At 38.9% G+C, this 27,489-nt stretch overlaps 2 protein-coding genes across 5 annotated transcripts in view; one reads left to right on the forward strand and one right to left on the reverse strand.

Annotated features, from left to right (window-relative positions):
* The window catches only part of WIF1 (WNT inhibitory factor 1), a 124,595-nt gene extending 117,051 nt beyond the window's left edge, over nucleotides 1-7,544 (reverse strand). Inside the window, exon 1 of one of the 2 annotated variants that reach the window (XM_047866394.1) lies at nucleotides 7,472-7,544. In XM_047866394.1, the coding sequence (XP_047722350.1) occupies nucleotides 7,472-7,484 (13 nt within the window). In that variant the 5' untranslated portion in view covers nucleotides 7,485-7,544. The remainder of the gene's footprint in view (nucleotides 1-7,471) is intronic. The other variant, XM_047866395.1, reaches the window with a different exon arrangement.
* Nucleotides 6,118-27,489, forward strand: part of LEMD3 (LEM domain containing 3) — a 78,180-nt gene continuing 56,808 nt past the window's right edge. For all 3 annotated transcript variants that reach the window (XR_007153918.1, XR_007153917.1, XM_047866391.1), the window contains exon 1: nucleotides 6,118-7,685. Coding sequence is in view for 1 of the 3 variants with exons in the window: in XM_047866391.1 (XP_047722347.1) it covers nucleotides 6,143-7,685 (1,543 nt within the window). In the remaining 2 variants the exon portion in view is untranslated. The remainder of the gene's footprint in view (nucleotides 7,686-27,489) is intronic.

The following is a 27,489-nucleotide window of genomic DNA, read 5'->3' on the forward strand; positions in this document are numbered from 1 at the left end:
TTTGTAAGAGAACTTAATGGTCTAGTATTCTTAGTTCCTCATTTTAAAGATGAAGAAACTAAAAGAAAAAAGATTACATGACTCATTCTTTGGGATAGAATCTGCTCATGTGAGGCATCATCATGGACTAGAAAGAACAGTGAGCTTAGGTCCAGACAACCTAGGGTTGATTTGGGATTTCAGTCCTTAGTAGCTCTCATAAAGGACAAATGATCAAATTTACTTGAGCCTTAGTTTTCTCATCTACAGAACTGGGATAATAATACTTGCCTATTAGAGTTGATGTAAAGACAGTGAGATGATGAAATGGTTTTGTGGACTGGAGGCAATATAAAAATGTAAACTATTACTACAATTAATGAATTGCAGAACTGGGAATAAAACTCAGCTCTTCGAACTTTGAGACTCTTGTCCATTATGCGTTAATGTGAAATGCTCTCCGTGACTTCCGGTATAGGACTTAGCAGTTCACTTTCTTACATAAAATAGAATCTAATTATCAATCATACATACATATTGTTGACTCAGATCGTGTGATCATTTTTCATCCGTTTGAGTTATACGCAGAAAAATAAAATAGGTGCTCTTGCTAGAAAATTTCTTGGCTAATTCTCACAGTAACATAGGATAAGAACGTTGTCCAACATTTCTCAATGCCATGTTGTATTTTCAGCCTGTTTATTCTGGCATCTTCCTTAGAAGCAGTGTTAGTGTTGAATAAAAGTTGAGCAATTAAAAAGAAAAAATAAACATCAGGAACTTTGTAGATCAAAACTTGTGAACACATCCTTGGGGCACTTTAAGAGAAGTTAAGTGATAACATCATTATAATATTGTGTTACTTCTTTGATCTGCTGAAAAGCTAAGTGATATAATCAGTATTTTATTTCTGAGTTTTCTTTCCAGTTGCTGCATGTGGCAACAAAGCTAAGACGTAGGTTAATTATAAAAGCTTTTGTCCTTTTCCTCACCCTATTATAGACTTCTTCCTTGTTAAAGCGCATAAGAATAGAGGGAACTAAGTTTATTTTTATGTATTATATTGCTGTATGATTACATATATACATACACATATATTACTGTATGATTCAAAAGGCGAAAGATTTATGCGATCTGAAGAGAAACCAGAGTATTTTTTTTTTCAACGTTTATTTATTTTTGGGACAGAGAGAGACAGAGCATGAACGGGGGAGGGCAGAGAGAGAGGGAGACACAGAATCAGAAACAGGCTCCAGGCTCTGAGCCATCAGCCCAGAGCCTGACGCGGGGCTCGAACTCCCGGACCGCGAGATCGTGACCTGGCTGAAGTCGGACGCTTAACCGACTGCGCCACCCAGGCGCCCCGAAACCAGAGTATTTTTACTGTATGATTTAAGACAGGTATTCAAGAGATGGTATGTTGTAGTGGAAAGAACATGGGCTTTGGGCTCTGAAATTACGGGTCTCAGTTTTCCATCTGACTCTTTGAGGCTGGAATCAAGTAACTTTTCTAACCATGGTTTCTTTATCTGTAAAAGATGAAAACTAATGAAACTTATCCCTTGGATTGTCAGAGGAATTGTATGGTATTCCCCAAATAATTGAAAGGCAGCTAAACATGCATATCATAATAGGAAGATAAAACAAAATTAAAATCATTTAAAAAATGAGGCACACAAATATAAAGTTAGGAAATTTAGAGAGAGTCAGCAATGGAATTAATTCGGAAAACATATGCTATGGAGCCCTACACAATTGCTATGGCTGGGCCACAAAATTGAGTCTGAACTTCCTTGCTGTTGTCCCAAAGAGAAAAAACATGGCTCAAGTCATTACAACAACAGTGTTTGTCCGTAGGATTAAAAACAAATCAGTAGTTTCGTGATTCCTCAAAAAACTGAACATGAATCACCATCTGATCTGAAATTTCTAGACACATACCCAAAATAACTGAAAACAAGTATTCAAACAGATATACCAATATTCGTAGCAGTGTGGTTCACAATAACCAAAAGGTGGAAACAACCAGAATGTCTATCAATGGATGAAGAGATACCCAACACGTGGTACATCCAAGCAATGAAACATTTTTCAACCATAAAAGAAAATGAAGTACTGATACATGGTACATCCTGGATGAATCACAAAAACATTATGTTAAGTGGTCAGACACAAAAAGTCACATGTTGTATGATTCTACTCATATGAAATATTCAGAATAGTTAAATCCATAGAGACAGAAAGCGGATTAGTGGTTGCCAGGAACTGAAAAGAGGGAGAAATAGGAAATGCTTGCTTAAAGGTTTTCTTTGGGAGTGACAAAAAAAATTGTAGACATTTGCACAACATTGTAAATATACTAAGTGCTACTAATTATATACTTTTATTTTTTATTTTCGTAAAGATTTTATTTTTGAGTAATCTCTACACCTAACATGGGACTAGATCTTACAACCCTGAGATCAAGAGTCGCATGTTCTACTGACTGAGTCAGTCAGGTTTATTTATTTTTGAGAGAGAGAGAGAGAGAGTGAGAGAGAGAGAAACACAGAATCTGAGGCAGTTTCCAGGCTCTGAGCTGTCAGCACAGAGCCCAATGTGGGGCTCGAACCCACAAACCTCTAGATCATGACCTAAGCTGAAGTCAGATGCTTAACTGACTGAGCCACCCAGGCGCCCCTTAAATGCTTAATTTTGTTTATGTGCATTTCACCTCAATAAAAGATAAAACAAAACCAAAGCACAAATAAATGAGTTGTCTGGAAAAGTGAAAGTATTCCTTCCTTCCTTTTTTTTTCTTTTTAGAGAGAGAGAGTGTGTGTGTGAGTGGTGAGGAGGGGATGAGGGGCAGAGAGAGAGAGAGAGAGAGAGATCTCAGAATCTCTCTCAGAGTCTGATCTCAGCAGAGCTTGATCCCATGACCCTGGTATCATGACCTGGGCCAAATTCAAGAGTCGGATGCTCAACAAGCTGAGCCACCTAGGTGCGCCTAGTGTAACTATTTCTAATACTAAGACCAGAAAGGACATTCTTTAAGGAAACAAACCCTCAGCAATATCTTTATCTGATTGTAATGTCCGATTTCGTATTCTTTAGAAGGTCCTTTAATATAAGCTGATGTCACGACTATGAAAGGAAACATGGTAGAAGGTATTTTACTGGAAACCAGGCAGGGTGTATTATTAGTAATGTGGCTCCAGGGACACTGGGTCTCTGATGAGCAGGCTTAAGATAGAGATAAAACTTAAAACATCTAGAAGAAGAAATGGATGGTGTATCCTTCTGCAATTTATCATAAATATTTCCCTTAGTCAAATTTTGGGAAACTATAGAGCAGGAGTTAGTTTGAGGCTGCATTCTCTGTAAAGTATATGGGTGCAGTTTGTCAATTTAGTTCTGTGCTTTAAAAGTTAGCCCATCTGGAAAGTCAGATCTTCTGGTAGATAAGGAGAATGTTCAAAGTGAGAAGTGACAGTGCCTGAGGTAGTAAAGTTTCTCCTGGGAAAGTTTGAGTCTGCTCAAACACCCAAACAAAGGGTAATCATGACCCCAAATATTTTATGCAAAAAATCATGCTCTCAGTATCTTCAGGAAGGAAAGATTTCTTGTAGGCTACATGAAACCGTGCATATGTAAAGTTTATATGAATTGTAGTTCTCATTGTTTTGACTATCTGGCTATAATGCCCAACATGTAAACAAGATACTCCACATACAGTATTTATTCATCATTTTCAACCAATACTCATTGAATGTTAATTATGTGCCAAGGAGGGCAGACAATATTATGAACATTTTAGAAAATAATAAATGGAGTTTCTGAGAGCCTAAGATGTGCCCTAAATCACATAACTTAGACTTAGAAATGTTTGGTTCCTAGTTCATTCCACACCTTGCTAACATGGGTTTGACAGGGGCTGACATGACCAAGGACCATGGTTGTCAAAGCCTTTCCTCTTCATTAACTATTAATGTGAGTATTAAATGTGTTGGGCAAAGTTTCACCATTTCTATTTGTCTGTGCAGTGGCATTTTCTTTAATTACTATTACATGGTGTTCTTAGGAGCCACACTAGCAAACACACACAATGCTTGATTTTACATTATTGGCTAACATTTATTGAGTGTACATTGTATGCTCAGGTGTGGTGCTACGCATTATGCAGACATATTCTCATTTAATCCTTAAAAGAGTCTTCGGAGACATATTTATCATCCCTCTTTTGTTTATACAGAAACTAAGGCTCAGAAAAATTAAACAACTTGCCCAAAGTCACAGGTAGAAATATAAATATTCTGACAATCCTCATAGGAAGATATATAAAGGTGCATGAAAATCAGAAGCCAAACCAACAGACTTTTATGATTCCAGTAGAGTATGGAACAAATGTTGAACTAAGAGTAAAAGTAAGAGACAGAGCTGGGTTCATATTCAGTTTTGTTTAACTCCAAAGCTCCCAGCTTAACTGCTATGCTATACTGACACATTAGTCTGTAAGTTTGTAATCATTTGACTTTTCACCCAATTATGGTAATAAATTCTGGGTCATTACCATCATAATGGATAAAATTTACTGTGACTAACGCTCTTATAAGTGCTTAACAGTCATAGATTCAGAAACATTTGTAAATTTTAAAGTTCTCTAATAAAGAACAAGGAAGTGCCCCTTCATATAAAAAAAATTTTTTTTTAAAGAAGATGGCAAGCTTTGGTAAGAGAAGTCAAAACTTCAGGTTACCGAGTGTGATTCTGCTGTGGGATTTGAAACGTTGAAAAGCTAGTATCTATGCTTGTGACTAACACATCTTTCTGTTCAGATGTGTATAACAGGGTAAAATAACCCATTTGACAAAAAAAATTACTACAGTTTGCCAGATATTGTGTTGGGTGCTGCTGGGTAGCTGCCAGGGGTTGAGGAAAAGGGAAGTGATCTTTATCAAACTGGGCAAACTTCACCTGTCTGGGATTCATTATCTACTGGGTAAATGAGGAGGTTGTGTACCCAGGTCTTATTGTGTCTGGTTTTTGGGGGGTTTGTGTTCAGGTTTCTTCTCCCCATTTGCCACTATTTCCATGTTAAAATATCCATCTCATACTATCCTAGTTTTGCAATTCATTAATTAGTTCAACAAATGTTTATCGAACTTCTAGTATCAAGCACGATAGGAATGAAGTTTCTAATAATAGCAATAACGGAGCTTACTGTTCAAAGGAATAAGATAATAAATAAATAATATCATTTACAAAACAAATACTCATTAATCATTAACAGTTAATAACTACAGGTTGGAAATAGTCATTATCATTATAAAAATAATCATTAACAGTTAATAACTACAGGTTGGAAAGATACTAGGAGGGAAAAAAGATGGCGTGTTGTCCTTTTTATAAGTCACAAAATGAAGCAAATGATAGATTCTTTCAAATACAAAAATGACCACCTATCGAGGTTACCAGATTTTAAAGGGGGGGGGGGGGAAGACACTTTACAACCAACTAAAGAATTAATAATAATAATAAAAAGAATGGATAGCCATTATTCTTGCAGAAAGTTGTATTGGGACTGGTTTACTCTGTATCTTTTCTTTGTAATAGAAGAGAGGCTTCTCAAAAAGAGCAGAGAAAGAACTCATTTTTTTTTTTTTTTTCTTTTTAAGTCAAGCGGAAAGACAAAGTGAAAAGAAACCAGAGTCAGGGAAACTGCCAACCTAGTCTGGCCATAAGGATTTCCTTTAGTCTGTCTAGGTTCCCCGCGGGAGCAGGGACTGGATGGGAAGAAAACCAATGTCTTGAACTTTAAGGCAGATTTTAATTACTATTGCCCGGTGACAGGAACCTGGGAAGAGGTCAAGGTGTGGTTAGGCAAAGGCGGCTCCCGGGAAAGGCACTAGGAACGGCAGGGCAGGGAACTGCAGGAGAAAGCGACAGAAAGGTGGAGGAGAATGCACTGGCACCCCAAGGTGAGGGAGTAGAAAAACTCTCCGCCGGGGGAGCCGCGCGCCGCTCAGGTGGCCCTTTCCCGCTCAGGTGAGCTCCTCCCGCGCCTCCCATTGGCCCAGGCGTCCGTGGCGCTGGGAGGGCGACGCAGCCCGGTCTAGTTCAGGGTCTAGGGCGGCGCGTCACTTCCGGTAGCGCGGAGCTTGTAAAACACCCTGGAGAGAAAATGGCGGCGGCAGCGGCTTCGGCGCCTCAGCAGCTCTCGGATGAGGAGCTTTTCTCTCAGCTCCGCCGTTACGGCCTGTCTCCTGGCCCAGTGACGGAGAGCACCCGCCCGGTCTACCTCAAGAAGCTGAAGAAGCTTCGAGAGGAAGAGCAGCAGCAGCACCGGTCCGGGGGCCGCGGCAACAAGACGCGGAACAGTAATAACAATAACACGGCTGCTGCCGCGGTCGCCGCGGCGGGAGCGCCGGCGGCGGCCGCGGGGCTGGGGGGCCGGCCGGTCTCTGGCGACCTCTCCTACTTGCGGACTCCTGGGGGTCTGGGCCGAATCTCGGCCTCTGGCCCGGAGAGCCCCGTGGGAGGGCCCGGGGGCGCCTCGGCCGCCCCCACGGCTGGCAGCAAAGTGCTGCTGGGCTTCAGCTCGGACGAGTCGGACGTGGAGGCCAGTCCCCGGGACCAGGCCGGCGGCGGCGGCGGCGGCGGCGGCGGCGGCGGGAGGAAAGACCGGGCTTCGCTCCAGTACCGCGGGCTCAAACCGCCGTCGGCGCCCCTGGCCGCCAGCGAGGTGACTAACAGCAACTCGGCCGAGAGAAGGAAGCCCCACTCGTGGTGGGGGGCCCGGCGGCCGGCGGCTCCGGAGCTGCAGACCCCGTCGGCGAGAGATGCAGCCGCGGAGGACGAGGAGGAGGAGGGGGAAGACGGAGAGGACAGGGACCCAGAGGCCGAGGAGCCGCTGTGGGCGAGCCGGACGGTGAATGGCAGCCGGCTTCTCCCTTACAGCTGCCGGGAGAACTATTCGGACTCGGAGGAAGAGGAGGACGACGACGTGGCCTCCAGCAGACAGGTATTAAAGGACGACTCCCTTTCCCGGCATCGGCCCAGACGGAGCCATAGTAAGCCTCTCTCTTCGCTGACTGCTAAATCGGCCGGCGGCCGGCTGGAGACCTCAGTTCAGGGAGGGGGAGGAATCCCGATGAATGACAGGGCGGCGGCTGCGGGGAGTCTAGACAGGAGCCGAAACCTCGAAGAGTCGGCGGCGGCGGCGGAGCAGGGAGGAGGGTGTGATCCCCTGGACTCTAGCCCCATTCCTAGGTACCGTGTCACCGCTAAGAAACTGGCCCCTCTCCTGCCCCCGCCACTGACCGACATGGACTCAACCTTGGATTCGTCCACAGGCTCCCTCCTTAAAACCAATAATCATATCGGCGGCGGGGCCTTCAGTGTGGACTCCCCCAGGATTTTTTCCAACAGCCTCCCTCCCGGTGCAGCGGTGGCTGCCTCCAGTTCACTCAGGATCAATCACTCCAATCATACGGGCTCCAATCACACCTACCTGAAAAACGCATACAACAAACCGAAGCTTTCCGAACCCGAGGAGGAACTTCTCCAGCAGTTTAAACGGGAGGAGGTGTCCCCTACAGGGGGTTTCAGTGCCCACTACTTGTCGATGTTTCTCTTAACTGCTGCCTGCTTATTTTTCCTAATACTGGGACTGACTTACCTAGGAATGAGAGGGACAGGAGTATCCGAGGACGGAGGACTCAGCAGTAAGTATTAAACCCTGTGGGTAAGGTCACAAAGGGGGTGTTGCTAGTGGTCTGCCCTCACCGCATTGGGCATTTTGCACGAGGTGACTTCTGCCTTTAAGAACATGTATTAACAGCGACACGCGGCAGATGGAGTGCATTTGTGTCATCTCTAAGAAAGGACGTTACCATGATCAGAACGAGAATCCCACGACTGGTGTTACAATTTTTCTGTATAATGTAGTGGGAAATTCAACACCTCTCGTAAAGCGAAATATTGCCAGCTTGTCAGCAAAATGCATTTATGTGTGGGTCATAAATTCTCTTTTAGCCTTAGATAATTATGTGTGCAGATGCCAATGAACAGTTTTGAAGTATTTTGATTGTTACGGGACATCATAAATGCATAAATGTTACAAATCATTTGAGATGATTTTTCAGATTGAGTTGTGATTCTACAAGGTAACGTAAGATCGCTTGAAATTCCAGTTAAATACTTTGTAGTATGAAGTTATACATCTAGGTAGTTCTATAATTTCTTTAAAGTGAATGAATATAGAAAGTAGGAAGACACAACTCTAAGTTGATTGCTGAGCCCAGAGCATGCCCCTTCCCACCAGTGAAAAAAGTGGTGGTAGGGCAGGGCTGGAGTTGGCCGTGAGATTTTTCCGTTATTGGTTTCTAGGCCCTGCCGTTTACTTGCTAAAGGACTGTAGGCAGGTATGGTGTGTTCATTCATTCATTAAGCCAGCTTCATCTATGCTGAGCACTTAAACACAGCAGTGATAAGTCAGAGTATCTGTTCTTCAACACAAGAAGATAAGTACAGATCATTTTGTGTTCTGTGAAGGAAATAAGGATGGAGTAATTGATACATGCTATTTAGAGATGGGGAGGGTGGCTACTATGTGAGGTGAGACCTGAAGTAGGAGGAGACAGCATTGTAGGGGGACAGGAGAGCTGTCCTGGCAGAGATTATAAGAAAGGCCTTGAGTTGAGCCAGAGCCCTCCTGTAGGTTAGAGTGGTTACAGCACCTTGAGCCAGGGGGAGCGAGCCCGAGTTTGAGCTTCCCTTTCCTAATCCTAAAATGATGCTAATGTTGATTAGAATGATGCCTACGCAGATTAAAAGAGGGAAAAGTAAATGTAGTGTGCGATGGACTGCTGAATATATAATTTCTTAATGTTAGGGCCCCCTTCCCACTCCTCCTGAAATCTGTCCCTTTCATCCAACTTGAAGTCACTTTATCATTATTGGTATTTATAAAATCAGGCTTGCTATTGTTTTTTTTTTGTTTGTTTGTTTGTTTCAAAATAGTGAATGATGCAGTTAGCGGATATAAAAAGAGTAGGAGTCAGAATAGTGTAACCTTTGATTTGTGTATAGCCATTTCTAAGATCATCAAATAACAGATTATTACTGTATTGCTTCATTAGGGGGGTTAGAAGAGGACTGAAACCCAGCACTCATTTTAACTGGTTCCCTGGGAGCAAGAGTAATATATTGTCTCCTGTCTCAGATAATTTGGGAGAAAAAGAAATAGGTCATATTAGAAGTTAAACTAATGGAGTGCATATAAATTAAATGACATTATCAGCAGTACCTATTTGTATCTGTTTCTCTAATAGCTAACTGTATGACCTGGCCTTTTTCTGAGTACTTTATACATATTATCTAATTGATCTTCCCAACACATCACAGATGCAGATTTTATAGATGAGGACAGTGAGGCAAGGAAGAAATGACTGACTAGCTAGTGAGTGATAGTACTAAGGTTTGGCTTCAGTTTTTTTTAAAATAAATTGTATTTATTTTTTTAAGTTAATTTATGTATTTTGAGGGAGAGAGAGCATGCATGGGAGGGGCAGAGAGAAAGAGAGAGAATCCCAAGCAGGGATTCTCTGCACCGTCAGCCCAGAGCCTGACACGGGGCTCAAACCCGTAAAACGCGAGATCATGACCTGAGCTGCAATCCAGAGTCGGATGCTTAACTGACTGAGCCACCCAGGCACCCTTCAGATTTTGTTTTCAACTGTAAAGCCCGTATTCTTAGCACTACTTTGGATACTGTTTGTAGAGAGCTTTCTAAATAAGAGAGCACTTTTATTAGGACTGAGAAAATAATTGAATATTGGTAGGATTTCATAAAGAATTACTGATGAGCACAATTCTCAGTTAAGGTGGCTGTCACATCTGTTAAGATGAATGAGTACTGTTTCCTTAGATACTAAAATTTCAGATGGAATAGAAAAGGATAGGACTGCTAGGGTTTTAGTAGCCCCCTCACCTTCACCAGTATGACAGGAAAGAAATTATAAAGTGTTTTTTGTTTTAATGAACGGTAAATGTAACGTAGTTTGCGTGATGGAAACAACAGTGATTTAGAGGTAGAGGATCTGGGTTCTAGGACTTAGTCCACATGACTTTAGTCAAGGTCTGTATTAGACGGGTGTAATAATTTCTGCTGTCTGTGGTGATGTTAAGAGGATCAAATTAGATAGTTTATTAAACAACCATAAAGTGGTATTATTCAAAAGTTTAGATAAAATTCGTTGTATTTCTGGTAAATTATAGTATGTATGTAAAGCAAAATTGTTTCTGCAAATATTATTTAGTAGTATATTTACTTATTCAACATGTAATTTTCATTAACTTCCACTAAAATACACTGTAGACATTGATACAGAAATTTGAATCAAAGTTAGGGAATCCTTAAATGTACTATATATGTGTTATATATTTGACTTACTGTATAATATATAGTGGAAAGAAATGCCTGCTAATTCAGTTAGTTTGCACACCTAACGGTGAATAATTTTCACTCCCTATGTTTAGGTGTTCTGAGTCCTTTGTCATGAGTATAATGGTTAACCAAGGCTTAACCATAGGGTTCATTGGTCAAATAGTGTGCTTGAGGAAATACTTTTACTTTGAGTAATAATTTCACCGGAAGATTGTAGGTTATATATGAGAATAAGCTTTAGTAAGCTTTTATTAGCTGTCATTTAAATTACGTACAACATGTAATAGATTAGCCTTTTAAATAGTTCTTAATCATTTGGTCTTTGAAAAATTTTTATCAATATCCTAGTTTTATTAAATTACTTCTATTAATTAAATTACTATGAGTCTCTTCTTCCTCATCTGTAAAATGAGGGGGTTGGATTAGATGATCTCTAAATTCTTTGTAGCTCTAAGGTTTAAGATTCTAACTTTGAACTGTCCTACCAAAACAATTCAAGGATCAGTCTACAGTGAGATTAGATCATGACAACCCAGCAAAAGAAAATGGAAATGCAGAATACACTATCTTAGGTACATATGGGCATTATTTAAAATTGTTTTCAATTATAAAAGACATGATTTTTGAAACATTTATGATTTAGAAAATTTGGATAGAGATCTATGAAGCAAAAAATGAATAGATAGTAGGTATATATATCCTTCTAGTCTCCCACTTACCCCTGGTATAAATAAGCTCAAATAATGCCTTTCAAAACTTTCTTAGTGCTTTTCATGTAAACACGTACATTCATATATATATGTGTTTGTGTACATTTTCATTCAACAATAGAGTGCCTACTATGTGCCAAGCACTATTTCAAGCATTCTAGCGGGGGAAGATGGGCAAGTAAATATGAATTTAAGAGAGTGATGATTGCTAACACAAGTTTATGATAGTAACTTTGCCTGGGGTAGAGGGATATGTAATATTACATACAGGTGAGCAGGCCTCTCAAAAGAGGTGACGTTTGAATTGAAATCTGAATGACTTGAAGGAACTAGCTGTTGACAGGGAGCAAAACATTCCAGGAAGAAATAACAGCCAGTGCAGGACTCTTGGGGCAAAAACCAGCTTGGCAAGTTGAAGCAACAGAAGAGAATGGCCAGTGTGGCTAGGGTATAATGAATGAGAATGGCATATGATGAAGTCAGAACTAGGCAGGGGCCAGTCATAAAGGACCTAAAGGCCTTGAGGGCCTTGGAAAGGAGTCTGAATTTTATCTTAAGTGATATCATACTATACCTAGCCTGCAACTTATCTTTTTCCCTTAACCTTGTATTATGGGTAACTTTATACTAAGTTTAAGTACGAGGCATAATTTAAAAATCTCACTCTCCCCTTGTCCCTTTCTCATCGTATAAAAATGCTAAAATCTCTGCCACCCTGGAAATGTTGTTCTTCAACCCTCTGTTCTTCTCTAGCTGTTACTCTCTTCTCAGCAAAGACTGATATCTTTTTGCCTCTGCCATTGACTCAGCCCCTGTCTGGTGTAGCTTTGTTTACCATCCATTCCTCTGGAATCTCTGCTTCAAGTCATTAGTTAACTCAATTGCCATATCCAAGAGAGGTGTTGAAGTTCTTCTTATCTTTGCCTCTTTGAAACATTCAGTGCACTGATAACTCCTCCTTCTTGAAACTCTCCCCTTCCCAGACTTCTGCATCACTACTCTCTTCCAGTTTTCATTTACTCCTGTCTGTGTTTTAAATATTGGTGGTCTCTGGAACTCTTGTCTTTGTCCCTATCCTTTGGTACAGTTTCCCTAGGCCCTTTCCTCCACTGGCCTGGGTAGTACCTCCTGATTGTATATATTTACCTTAAATGTTCTCTCCTGAGTTCTAGACTTAACTGTTTGTTTATTGGACAGTTTTGTTTTTTTTTTCCTGGATGTTCCAGAAGTACCCACTCTGTGTACTCATCAGCTTTCCTTTCACCTTCTTTCCCCCATTCTGTTCCCTGTTTTAGTTCATGGCACTTCCGTCTACCTAGGACTCAGCTAGGAACTTTGAATTTACCTAGAGTCCTTCCTTTCCTTCATGTTCCTACCAGACCTCAAACATCAATCCAGTTGATTACTAAGTCTGGTAGTTCTACCTCTCACATATGTTTTGAATCTTTTTCTCTCTATCACTGTTGCTCTAAGTTAGTCTATTGTCTGAATTGTTTAAGTAGTCTTCTAACAGGCTTCTATGTTGTAGCTCTTCAGTCTGTTTTCCGTGCCAGAGCAATATGTCTAAAACACAAATGCAGTAATAATTCACTCTCTTGCTTAAAATTACTCAATGGCTTTACCTTCCTTATTGGATAAAATCTAAATTCTGTGGCTAAACTGTTCACGATTGGACTATGCTTTTGCTAGTTTCATTTCCTACCAGTTTCTCTTACCACATTTTACTTTCTGGAAAACTAGAACTTTCTGGATACTAGTTGGTGTTTACTGAACATGTCATGACATTTTGTGCCTTTGTACATTATTCCCTTCTTTAGGAAGGTGGTTTCTTCCTTTCTTAACTGCTGTTCATTCTTAAAAGCGTCACCTCTGGGTATTTTCTCTGACTCCTGTCTTCTTTACTCTGGTGTTTGGGTAAACTCAAACTCTGCTCAAATAAGATCTAATGCCTCCTTCATAGCATTTGTTATAGAGTATTGTCATTTTGAATGTTCGTTGTGCCAGTTAGATTACAGCTCCTGTAGGATGAATTGACTGCACTGGTAAAGGGCACAGGCTTTACATTCGGCTCTTGAGTTTGAATCTCATTCCTCTTATACCTGCTCTGTGACTTTACTAGAAGATACTCAGTTGCCTCATATTAAAAATGAAGATGATAATACCTGCCTCAGGGTGGCTTTAAGCATTACGTGAGGTAATGTGTGTGAAGTTTTTAGTATTGTTGCCTGGCGTATGGGAATTGCTTGGTAGACCCAAGTCACATTAGTATCTTGGCACAAGTTCATTCCTCAGTAAATATTTATTGAGATGATCACATATCAGATACCCAATTTATATGCATTGATTAACTCATCATGTAACTCAGTAATTGCTTACCTATTTAGTACCTAACTTAATACTCAGTATTGGGAAGGATGCAGAAGAAATCTCATTCTTGCAAAAGCCTCCACTCCACAAATAGTCGCAGAAAATGGTTAAGAAGTATACTTAATATTAGGTGATAAGTGCCACACTTTGTAAAAAGGGGGGGGGGTGGAATTCATAGTGAGCTGATCAGTCTCAAATGGTCAAAAGTTCAGGTTCCAAATTTGGACTTGATTCTGTGGGTTGAGCAGTGGGAATCCATGGAGGTTTTAAAGCAGAGGACTAACATCAAGTTCTTCTTAAAAGAAGGATAAACAGGTGGTGGTATAGGTAATGGATTGGTAAGGTTGGAGAGCAGGCGTGGGGTGATAGGCACTATAAGCACACACGGAGTGAGAAACACCCGAGGAGGCTGATAATGTGGGGATGGAATAGGGTCTGTCATTTGAAGAAGGTCATATAACATTTGGTGACTGTTTGGATCCAGAGAATAAAGGAGAAGAGTCAAAGATTATTCTGAGTTTATGAGCCTGGATGACGGAGACAGTACTGATACCATTGATCGGTGGATTAGAGATGCTGAAGAGGGATCTTTCTGGGGGAAAAGTAGTATAGAGAAAATAAGTTTTGGGGGAGTTTATTTTTTGAGTTGTTCAACTAGAAATAGCCTAGGTTATCGTAGTTATATAATTGCATTAAAGATGAGAGAGACTGGTGCCGAGTATACTAGTACTGTTTACTAGAGGAATAGATCTCTTTTTAACACTTATTTTTTTATTAAAAAAATTTTTTTTAATATTTATTTTTGAGAGAGAGAGACAGACAGACAGACAGAGCATGAGTGAGGGAGGGGCAGAGAGAGAGAGGGAGACACAAAATCCAAAACAGGCTGCAGGCTCTGAGCTGTCAGCACAGAGCCCGACGCAGGGCTTGAACTCACGAACCGTGAGATTATGACCTGAGCCGAAGTCGGACGTTCATCTGAGTCACCCAGGCGCCCCTAATACTTATTTTTTTAATGTATGTGTGGTTTTTTTTTAAAACCAAGATGAAGCATTGCAAAAGGGTACCATAGTTTTTGGATTTTTTTTTTTTTTTTACTTTTTCAAGTAGTTACAGTAGCCACTTGGTTCAAAACTTGATATCTATAATGAAATAGGTGTAAGGATTTTGAAAATTAGTTTCCCTCATTCCTTTTTTTTTTTTTCTTTAATGTTTATTTTTGAGAGAGAGAGACAGAGTGTGAGCAGGGGAGGAACAGAGGGAGAGGGAGACACAGAATCCAAAGCAGGCTCCAGGTTCTGAGCTGTCAGCACAGAGCCTAATGCAGGGCTCGAACTCACGAACCGTGAGATCGTGACCTGAGCCAAAGTCAGACATTTAAGTGACTGAGTCACCCAGGCGTCCCTGTTTGCCTCATTCTTGAAGAATGAGAGCTGAGTGTTACTTTGAAAAACTTTACATGTAAGGAAAAAAAAAATTCTAGGCCTCTAAGAATATTCCTGGGAACACCAGGGCTTTGCATATCCCAGCTGGATGATTTAAATAAAATCTACTCTGTGAAAATGTCTTTCATTTGAAAATTATCTCTAGAATAACTTAAAATAAGAATCACCAGAGTGAAAACATAAGAATTCCCCATGAGTGTATCCAGGGAGCCTAGTTTGAGGAAGATTGGTGTAGATATCAGGGCTTGGATTAAGGAGGTTGACCTGGGTTTGCATATTGGCTCTTGCACTAATTAGCTTTTCTGTTAAAGGCAAGTTGCTGAACCACTGTGATCCTCAATATCCTCATCTGTAAAAGAGAATTAAGTGAGAATTAAGTGGAATAAGGCATGTAAAGTACTTGGCACAGTACATGACACATAGTGATAACAATAGCAGCTGACCCTGTGCGGCCTTATGCGCCAGGCACTGTGCTGAACAATTTTAATTGTTGTTTAATCTTCATGAGGCAGCTATTTGTCCTGTTTTGTAGATGAGGAAACTGATACTGGGCGAAGCTGAGTTTGCCCAGGGTCATGTGGCTAGTGAGTGCCGAGGCAGTGTTTGGATTCAGATAGTGTCTCTTCACCACTCTGCTAGATTGCCTTTTAACATGTGTAAGTACATACGGACTGCGTATATGTTCTCTACCATTATTGTTATCTAGAAGATTATGAAAAGATATGGATGGGTGAAGCAGATTAATGCATGAAATCCTAGAAATGCCAGGAATAATCTGTGAAATCTAACAACTTTAAGACAAAGTACAAATTTGTACTCACTCAACAATTAGGAATCTTGTGTGGGACTATTTATCCTTTAGATTAATTCACTAATTCATTGGTATATGAGGTCAGTCTGCTGTAATAAAATACAAACTATAATATATAATGTGTAAAATAGGAAACATGCTATTTCTATTTTTTTTTTTAATGTTTATTCACCTTTGTGAGCGAGAGAGAGAGAGAGAGGGAGAGGGAGAGGGAGAGAGAGAGAGAGAGAATGAGCAGGGGAGGGGCAGAGAGAAAGGGAGACACAGAAACAATTCAAAGCAGGCTCCAGGCTCCGAGCTGTCAGCACAGGGCCCGATGTGGGGCTTCAACCCATGAACCGCGAGATCACCACCCGAGCGAAAGTCAGGCGCTTAACTGACTGAGCCACCCAGGCGCCCCGGTGCTATTTCTAATTTTTAAAAGATAACGTAGAGTCTCTCAAAACTGGTGGGTAAAAAGGTCCTCTGATTTTGCATTAACACTTTCAAACATGTTTTCCATTGTTCCAGTTTCAAGATATAAAGACCTTTAAATATAGCACATTTGTTCTTCCATTTTTTGCTCCTTTTAAATAAACTTTGTGTGTTTTTTTTTGTGTTTAGGTTTCTTTTAGTGGAAATGATCCATTCTGTAACTTCAGGGTTACTTTTAAAAGTCAGATGTTTTCATAATTAATCAGTAGAATTGTAAATTTTTAAAACGAGCTTCTTCTTGCTCATTATTTTATATTAACTTTACCTATCTGAAAAATATTTTATATAAGTAAAAGGAACGTTACCGTGAGGAGTTTTATAACAACAGCACAAAGAGGGAGTTAATCTAGTTTATAAGTAGTCTAAAAATGAAGTATACCTTAAGGTATTGGAAATCTTCTCCCAAATTTATGGTAAACAAGTGGTGGTAGTAACTTCTTTATGAAAATTATATCATAATGATATATCTTTATTTTAATCCTGTATTTATTATACACTAAAAGTAACAACCATTTGGGATCCCAGCCTAATCTAATTGTGGAAATGGTTAATGACAGTTATTATCTGAAAGCTTCAGATTTTGACTTCCATACTCAGATTTTATTTTTAAAAGATTTTAAGGTGAACAGGTAGCAGTGTATTTGAGCAGTAACCTTGGCTTTTGCTATTTTAATCGTGCATGATTTAACCTGAATCCCACAAGTGATAGTTTTATTTCATTTTTTTGAGACAGAGAGTACACACAAGTGGTGGAGGGGCAAAGGAAGAGGGAGAGATTCTTTTTTTTTTTTTTTTTAAGTTTATTGATTTTGAGAGAGAGAGCCTCCCAGGCAGGCTCCGTGAGGTCAGCATAGAGCCCAACACAGGGGCTCGAACTCTTGAAGAACTCACGAAACCATGAGATCATGACCTGAGCCGATATCAAGAGTGGGATGCTTAACCTACTGAGCCACTCAGTGCCTCAAGGGAGAGAGAATCTTAAGTAGGCTTCACACCCATCATGGAGCCTAACATAGGGTTCTATCTCATGACCCTGAGATCATGCATGACCTGAGCTGAAATCAAGAGTTTGGCATTTAACTGTCTGAGCCACCCACACACAACTCACAAGTGAGAGTGTTTTGTTTTTTTTTTAATCTTGATTTAATTAATATTCTTTATTAACAACACTGTCAAAATAATTTTTTTATTATTTTTTTTAAATTTTTTTTTTTTTTTTTTTTGAGACAGAGAGACAGAGCATGAACGGGGGAGGGGCAGAGAGAGAGGGAGACACAGAATCGGAAGCAGGCTCCAGGCTCTGAGCCATCAGCTCAGAGCCCGACGCAGGGCTCGATCTCACGGACCGCGAGATTGTGACCTGAGCTGAAGTCGGACGCTCAACTGACTGAGACACCCAGGCGCCCCCAAAATAATTTTTAAACAAGTGTTGACCAGGAAGAAAGTGTTTAGGTTTTAATATTTATTTGACATATTTAAATTTTACATGTTTTACATCATGCCTTTGGAAATTTACTTCTAAAATTTATTTCTAATTCTATTTAAAGGATTATAAAAATTTACACTGGGGTGCCTGGGTGGCTCAGTCAGTTGAGCATCCAACTCTTGATTTCTGCTCAGGTCATGATCCCAGGGTCGTGGAATCAAGCCCTGTGTCAGGCTCTGCACTGAGTGTGGAGCCTGCTTGATATTCTCTTTCCTTCTCCCTCTCCCTCTCCCTCTCCCTCTCCCTCTCCCTCTCCCTCTCCCTCTCCCTCTCCCTCTCCCCCATCCCCCCACTTGCTCATGTGGCTCTCTTTCTTAAGAAAAAATTATACTAACAAATAATAATGTCTGAAAATAGGATAACAGATTTATCATGGAGAAGCCATAATGTATTAATTTTATGGTGTCTTAGTTTTTTCTTTGTTCTAGAGGTATAGATTTAAAATTATACTACATCTTTTGTCTGGGTAGCAGATTTATTGCTCTATGTTCATAGCTTTTTGCTTAAAACAATATCAAATGGCAAGCTAACATTTAGAAAAAAGGCTTGGGTGCAAAACTATGCAAGGGTTTAGTTCAGCTGTCCCGAACTAATTGAATGGTGAATATGCACCAACAATTACTTCCTGCCTTGAATGTGACATGAATAGAAAAAAAAAATGGCTTTAGGAGCAATGAGCATTTTAACACATAGTACAATATTAATTTTGTTTTGCAGTTAAAGACTCCTTTTATATGTATATGTGTACAAAAGGAATTTGCTGATTGTGGCTAATTTTTGAAAGCACTTTATACTTATAAAGTGTAAAAACTTCCATATAGAGAGGGTCATTGAAATTAATTAGGAGAGGGGAGATCTTAGAATATCTGTTTCTTCTAGTCCCTGGGTTATGGCTTGGTCAGCCTTATTAATGACTTTGTAGGTTTATAAGGGTACATCCCATGGTATCAGTCATTTTCTTGTTTGATTGAGTTTACTGGAAGCAGAATTCAGTTTCTCCTTTTCATCCATTCATGCACTCATAAATTATTGAGCACCTACGATGTGCCAACTAATACCAGAAGATGAGTATATACTTTCTGGGATTATAGGACTGAAACTCTTCTCCCAGACATACTGCCTCCCTTTCTCCCACATGGTGGTGGTATTCTCTTCTTTCTCCTGAATATTTATGCAGTAACTATCCTCCAGAATTGAGATTTGGTTCCCATGCAGCACTGCATAGATTTGTATATTGTGACTTAGGAAACGTGACTTTAAAAATTATTTTCTGGGGGCGCCTGAGTGGTTCAGTAGGTTGAGTGTCCAACTCTTGATTTTAGCTCAGGTCATGATCTCATGGTTGTGAGATTGAGCCCATGTTGGGCTCTGCGCTGAGTGTGAAGCCTGCGTGGGATTCTCTTTCTCTTTCTCTCCCTCTGTCTCTCTCCTCTGCTTGCATTCTCTTTCTCTCTCAAATTAAAAAAAAATAATTACTATTTTCAGCAAATTTGCGTATGCCCTATGGTAGAGTTTACCACAATGTGTACTGTATACAAAGAAATAATTTTCATTTCTTCCAGGTTTTTAAAAGTACTTTAAAAAGCACTTCTTTTTAAATGAGGAGACATCAAGAATGAATTTGCCAAAAATGGAAATGTTATCAATATGAAGTGTTTATGATTATAGTTCAAGATGTTCTAGAAGTATTCTTAAGCTTATGACAAAAAGTCTTGTTTTGTTTTTCAGACATGTCATCTCCAAATGTTCCTTCTTTCAGATTTTAAAGCCTTAAATGATAAAAGCATTTATTGAGAACTTTGTATGTATGAGCACTTCATCTTAATTTTTATGAGTGGAACTATACTCGTATTATCTCCATGAGTAAACTGAAATGTAGAGAGAATACAGTTACAAGTGACTTGTCCAGGATCCTCAGCTACTGGTAGTTTTGGGGCTAAGCTTTGGGGCTAGCGTATGAGCCCATGATCTGACTTCAGGGTCCACAATCTAAACCACTAGGCAGCAGACTTTTTTTTATGCATCTTTTCTCACCTACCAACTTTATTTGGGCAGTTGAGTCACTCATAACCTCTGGGCCTTGGTTTTTGCATCTGTCAGATTAGAGGATAGTAAAATCAACTTTTTACTTCTAGCCAGTGACTTTCGTAGGGAACTAAAGTAATAATGTTTATGGAAATGCTTTGGAGAAATTTGAAGCGATACGTGACTGTATATTTTTAATACAGTAAGTTAGGATTTCCTGGCTATAGTAGTCTAATTAAACAACACATGGTCAGCACTGTGTATGATATGTCTTGTCAGTGATGTTAATAAGTAATAGAAGAGTCCGTTACATTTATAATCCTTATCGGTATTTTTCAACCTTAATCTCAAGCTGTCCAAGCAGATAAAAGGAGTCATCTTTTTATGTTACCTAATTAGCTTTATCTCTGGGTGCTGCAAAGGAGTGTTCTTATTTTTGCAGTTATGTTAACTTCATAGGTTATGAAGCACAAGATGAAATTCAATTTTAGTCTTGTTGACCACTAGAGGCTTGATTTGCTGATCTGAGAGTCAGAGATGGGATATATTGCTCTAATCCAAAATATAGTAGTGAATTTGAGATAGAAAAACATTTATTGGGAATGTGGATGGGTCTTAGCGTAAGCTTCTGTTAATATTATCTGAAGAACAGACTGCATGTGCAGCTGGGAGAGAAGGATGGCCTGTCACATGTTATTCTTCAGCTGGTTTGTAAGATGCCATGAGTACTAGTGTTGCTGAAGTGGGAAAATAAGGTGTGTCCCTGGGAATAGGCAGTAGACTGGGGGGTAATCAAGAGATTGGGGGGTATAAAATAATGAAATTCATTTGATAAGCAGTATATTAAAATCATGTTACTTAAATTATAAGGGATTTAAAGTGCATTAGGATCTTCAGTCTCCTAGATGATTGATATGAAGCACGTAATGAAATTCTTATCCTATTTCGCATTTGAAACTGTATCAAAGATGTGATTTGTTTAGACCAGAGCTGTCTAATAGAAATATACTACAAATATGGAGTAATTAAATCTTAAGTCACTACAGTCAATTAGAAGTAGCTGAGCAGTGGCAGAATGAAATCTCTCACCCGCCTGCCCTAGATAAATAGCCATGCTTGATAGCATAAAGGTATAAAGTGGTATAAAGGACTTCTTAGCAGCTTAAAGTAGAAAAGATACCCCTAAATTCTCACTCATTTCTTATTGGGAATATTCCTTTATATTCTTTTCACTAATTTCCTATTGTAAACTGCTTTGTATAGCCTTTCAAACTAGACATGTAGGAGGGAGGGATGGCCTTAAAAAAAATTTTTTTTTAATGTTTATTTATTTTTGAGACAGAGAGAGAGCATGAACAGGGGAGGGTCAGAGGGAGAGAGGGAGACACAGAATCGAAAGCAGGCTCCAGGCTCTGAGCGGTCAGCACAGAGCCCGACATGGGGCTCGAACTCAGGGACCGTGAGTTCATGACCCGAGCCGAAGTCGGCCGCTTAACCGACTGAGCCACCCAGGCGCCCCGCGATGGCCTTTTGATTCTGGCACATGACCGTCCCTGGAAATAAGGGGAAAGTTAGCTCCTCTCTAGGACAATGAAAACAGAATGACTAATAAAGCTTTTGTTGGCATAAGAAAAATTTTAAGGGTTTCAGTATCTTTTTGAGAAAGATTTTGGGGTGCTCTCATTCATCATGCTCTTTGAATTGTAAAAATCACCTCAATTCTTTTACAAGGTGCTATTTTATGGTAGGTTTATATTTAGCAACATCTCCTAATGAATTTGAGTAAATTATTTGAATGACATTCAGATTACTAGAGAATGTTTGCTCACAAAGTCAAGCGGTTTACTTCCAAAAGGAAAAATGGGCAGTCCTTAATTTTTGAATGGGTTGTTTTCCAGATCATGTGTAAGGTAGATGCTTGAACTTGGAAATATTTAAGTACACTGTTGTTTAAAAAAAATTTTTTTTTAATATTTATTTTTGAGAGACAGAGTGGGGAAGTGGCAGAGAGAGAGGGAGACATAGAATCTGAAGTAGGCTCTAGTCTCCGAGCTGTCAGCACAGAGCCTGACACAAGGCTCAAACTCATGAATCACGAGATCGTGACCTAAGCTGAAGTCAGACGCTTAACTGACTAAGCCACCCAGGTGCCCCTTAACAACACTGTTTTTAAGTTTAAGTTCCCAGGCTAGCCCATAGATGCTTATTTAAAATTGTATCCTGTTTTAGCACTAATATACTATTGGTTTAACTTTTGAGTCCTCAGTGCAGTGGGTCATGTTCTGTGGGAGTTGGATTAGGAAGCAGATTTATTTTGGGCTTTTTATGTTTTCTTCTATTTTTCCTTCTCTTAATTCTTGTTCTTATACTGGCCTAAGCTTCCTGCTATTTTGCTGTAATCTCGGCCAAACATCTAAGTGCTCAATGCTTCAAATCTTTTTCTTTTTTTAAATTGAGAGATAATGGACATATTATATTAGTTTTAGCTTATACAACATAATGATTTTATATATGTATATACTGCAAAATGATTACCACAGTAAATATAATTAACACCCATCACCATACATAAGTTACAGTTTTTGTTGTTTTTGTTTTTTTTTTTCCTTGTGATGAGAAGTTTTAAAATCTACTGTTTTGGCAGCTTTCAAATATACAGTATAGTGAAGTTAACTATAGTCACCATGCAGTGCATTACATCTCCAGAACTTTAATAATCTCTTTATAACTGGAAGTTTGTGTCTTTTGACCACCTTTACCTGTTTTACACCCCACCTAAATGAACCCCCATCCCTGCCTCTTGCAACCACAAGTATGTTCTTTATATCTATGCCTTCAGTTTTTTTTAGATTCCATGTATAAGTGAGATCATACAGTATTCATCTTTTTATGACTGAACAGCATAATGCCGTATAATAAAATAGGCCCTCGTATTGGGTGCTTGACAAGTATAAACGTTCAGTGTTCTTAAGCAGTTTTAACATTTTACAGATGAGGACTCCGTAAGGGAGGATTAGGTTAATGACCGTCCAAGGTGATGGTTCAGAGGAGTTAATTGAGTTATGTCTGTGGCTGATCCCAGCAGTGTGACCTGAGAGCTCGTCCTCTAACCATTGTACTCTGCTGCATTCCTCTTTCACATACTCTCTCCTTCACCAAATTTCAACTCCTTTTATCCTCTCAGTTCAGCTACTTTTAGCCAAATGTTAGGGAAAGCCATTTGGTTAAATTCATAATATTGTAGAATTCTGATAGTAAAATCATATGATTTTATGATAAAATTTGATAATGTGATTATCTTTAGTGAGAATTGAGCCAATATGGAATCAGAGCTTAGCCCCACCTCTCTAAATCATCCTTCTTCTTTGTATGTAGAGTAGTTGGTGCCTACGTTTTTCATTTACAGTTTATTTCAGTAATTCTTAACTTACAGGCTGAGAACGTCTAGGGGGCTGTACCCATTACAAAGGGTTGTCCAAGGACCTAACAAGTGATTTGCTCCTCTCATACTGTGTATTGTTTTCAGTGGTATACCAATACTGCTGTGGTTAGAAAACAAAATATTTTTCTTCGTAGAATTTTGTCATATTTTCTTAATGAGTGTTAAAAGTACTGTTGTGAGGATCTGAACATCTTGATATAAATGAAGAGATCCTTTTACTTAAAAAATGAAGAACCTTGGGGCTTCTGGGTGGCTCAGGCAGTTAAGTGTCTGACTTTGGTTCAGGTCGTGATCTCACGGCTCGTGAGTTCGAGCCCTATGTCGGGCTCTGTGCTGACAGCTCTTGCAGCCTGGAGCCTGTTTGGGATTCTGTGCCTCCCTCTCTCTCTCTGCCCCTTCCCCGCTCGTCTCTGTTTCTCTGTCTCTCAAAAATTAATAGACATTTAAAAACATGGAGAACTATTGCTTTTAAAGCTTGCTATAAGGAAATTATATAGACTGGTTGTATTTTAGAATTTGTTTTTAAGACATTCATAATGAATGTCAAGGGATCAGTTGTCATGTTCAAATGACTGACTGGCTAACTTACCAACTGGTAAAAACTCTAATCTTTTCAAGATAATTGTACTTTAAATACAAGATCTTTATTATCTCAGATTCTATCTGTGATAAATGAAAATTTTGGCGATTAGTAAAAAATTCAGGCATTATAAAAATTTTTGGCAGGGAGTTTTACCTTAGGGTCTTCATTTCCTCTTTTCTTAACTCACAGATCTTCTTGAGAACTTTGTCCTTTCTTCCCAGTAGCTCCAGGGTAGAGACAAATTAAAAGCGGAGTAGTGGTCTATTGTGTTATTTTGTAATCTGAGTGCTGTTTATTTTTTATTTCTTGCTAGGGTTGGGAAAAGAAGAAAAAGCTGAGATTTATTAATCTCCCTTTGTCCCCACCAGTATCTCTATGCATAGTTACAAACATTCTGTTTTACATTAGGTTACTACAGTGCCCAAGAACACAAGTCATACATGTTGGAACTAGCATTCCTTGCTCTCGAGTTTTACCCCACTACCTTTTCAGTGTGAAGAGATACTTTCTGTTCATCTGAGACGTTAGATGTCAGTTGAAAATCTGATATGATTCCAACATCCACTGTGTTCGTTCATGTGGAAGCATGCATTTTATTCTTAAGGTTCTGTATATTCTTACCAACAAAAACAGTCTTATTTAGTCTAGTTTACCTCATGTCGTAACTGCTTACATTTTTATTTATTCAGTGGTTTTGTTTTGGACCTTATGATGACATACTCAAATACCTCTGTTTCCCTGGTGACTTTTCATTTCTGTCTGTTTTTTTCCAGAGCCAAAAGTTAAGATGTAAGTTTTAAGCACATTGGTCATAAAGCCAATGATGGGGACTTTCTTTGCAGTTCCACATTCAGTTCATATGTTTGTTTTGATCATACTTTAATCTTTTGCTTTGTTTATACGTATAATGCCCTTTTCCCTTTTAACAGCTACACTTCTTGTCCCCATTAGAAAAATGAAACGAGAACCGTCGTTTAGATTTTTTTTTAGTACTATTCACCTTTTCATTGCACTGCAGCTTTTCTCTCTCCAGTTTTCTCGTCTGCACATTGCCTTCGTGCAACACAAAGCTAATTATCTGTAATCATTTACAGTGTGAAGACACAGTGCATTGTAATTGAGAATATAAACTGGAAGAGCTCTGGTGTGTAATTGTATGGGAAATGCATGTTGCTTTATTGCATTGCACAGGGGATAGGTTGTTCAGTGTATCACGGATTCCTTTTGGATCTCTCAATTCTCATTTAGCAATATTGTTTCAGAACAGACCTTGTTATAATACAGTTACACTTGTATTCTTGGCAGTGTAAACCTTGAGGAAGTGTCATAGATAGTCTCTAGTGTGTAACAGTTAATGTTTAAAATCTCTTAATACAGTGAGCTGTCACCATGTTTAATAGATTACAGTATTGCATTAGCATAAATTCGTTTGGGTGCCAAGTTATCTGTTGCACAGATGCTTGGTATTATTTATAGGTTTGTATCCAACCTTTGTGGGTTGACTTGCTTTTATTTTTCTATTCACTTGTCACCATGCAATAGCATAGTTCTTTAACTGGCATATGTGCAGAAGTGGTTTTCAAGAAGAGATCTGTGAAAGTACTGAAAAAGCAGATCACTCAAACTTTTGGACCTTGAGCAGTATAGTAAGATGGGCTGCTAGGATTTAAGTAGACATATCACTTTCTTTTTTTGAATGTGTTATATACTACCTTTCCTCCCAACGTCGGTAAGGTACAGAAGTGTCTTTAGCTGACAAAGTTAGGTGGAGACAGCAGCCAATTGTTTCCCTCTGAAGTTTTGAGCCATTAAAACTTAGGGTGTGTGTGTGTGTGTGTGTGTGTGTGTGTGTGTGTGTGTTGTGGTGGGAAGAGGCTCATTATTAACTTTATATTTTATCTTAGAGTAAACTTTGAAATTTTCTTAAAGTGTAAAAGTCTTTTGGATAAACATTTTTGTTTGAATGGGAACTTCAGTTTTAGTAAGTCTGATTCAGTAATCAATAATTCTGTCAAATCTTGAGTTATGGATGCTCTATTAAGATAGCAGAGCTCATTTTGGGAAGGAGTAGATTCTTAAAGTCTCTTAAATGTGTAGTATTTTGGTATTTTCTTGATCTTCTAGTCATCTGGCTTTCAAATTTAGTAATAAATTGATTTTAGGTAAATAAAGTCAGTCTTATAAAATCACTGGTAAGTGAATTACCTCCAACTTAATAGTGAAGTGTGTAAGAAAAGAATTTTGAATGTTTGTGAAACATTTACTCTTTAAAAATTACTAGACACAAGCTCCTATGGATATTTTTCTATATGCCAAGTTTCTGACGTTATTTTAGTAAAAAAGATAAATGTATTTTGAAGTTGTACATGTAAAATACATGAACAAGGCAAAACCAAAAAAAAAACCTTTATATTACAATAACTTTTCTAGTTTTTTTGCAAAGGAAATTTTCAGTTTTTGATTTGTTAAAAATTTAGATTGAATTGGAAGGAAAAGAATGTTTTTCTTGTACAATATTTAAAATTAGGGTTTTTACCTGATGTGTCTGGGTATCAAAGTGATCTTTTGCCAGTTTTCTGATTGGATTTTAGCATCATCAGTAAATATTTTGTTTTAATACTTTTTCTCCCCTAGCATTTTGTTATGAAAACTTTCAAACAGGAAATTGAAAGAATTGATGCTGTGAACACACATGTATCCACACCTAGATTCTACTTTAGCATTTTCTGTATTTGCTTTGTTGTATATCTTATCCATCACTCTGTCCATCCATCATTCTGTCTTTCAAAAACTGTATTTCAGAGTAAGTTGAAGACAGGATACTTTTTATCTTTACATATGTCATGCATATCATTGAGGGTGAGGTTCTTTTTTTTTTATTAAGGTAAAATTCACACACAGTCAGATGTATCAGTCTTTAATGTACCATCAGATGACTTTTGACAAATGCATCCAGCTGTGCAACTTGAATCCCTGCAGATAGAGACCACCGCCTTCACCTCCATGAGTTTACTCATGCCACATCAATACTCTGTCACTGTTTTATTCACCATAAAGTAGTTTTGTGCGTTGTAAAACTTCATAAGTGGATTCATAGAATACTCTCTTGTGAGGCTTTTTTCAGCATATTTTTGAGGTTCATTGATGTTGCATTTTTCGATAGTTCAATCCATTTTATTACTCTTGGTTTGTTTTAAGGCTCAAAAGTATTTTAGGCAAAAATTTCTTACCCCTTTCTGAACTCCTAACGTACTTGATACTAAACTCTAAAGTTGTATTGAGTATGTTATATATCGTAGTTACTCGTTTATCTCCACTAGTCCTTAAGCACTGTGTTCTCAGAACATGGTTTATAGAATACGCTCCATAAATACTTGTTGAGCAATCTGTGGTTAGAAGTCTTACTTACAGTTTTTGTTATAGAGATCTCAAACTTGAGGTACAGTTATAATGTGAAATTAGTGCTTGGATAAAGACGGACATCTCAATTACAGTCTGCTACCCCCCCCTTGCTGCCCTCCCCCACCCCCCGCCAAGGAATCTTCATTTTTATGGTGAGCAAATGTGAGATTTTCAAATGATGACAAGGTTGAAAGAGGCCATAATTGTTCTTTCAGAGATGAAGAATAAGAACCAACCAAATAATAAGGCCATTGCCAACTTAACTATAAGTTTCGTTCTTTTATTTTCTTGGACACAGTATTTGTTTTTAGTACTTTGATATCCATATTTAAAATG

Source organism: Prionailurus viverrinus, chromosome B4 (genome assembly GCF_022837055.1).
Source record: "Prionailurus viverrinus isolate Anna chromosome B4, UM_Priviv_1.0, whole genome shotgun sequence".
Classification (NCBI taxonomy): domain Eukaryota; kingdom Metazoa; phylum Chordata; class Mammalia; order Carnivora; family Felidae; genus Prionailurus; species Prionailurus viverrinus.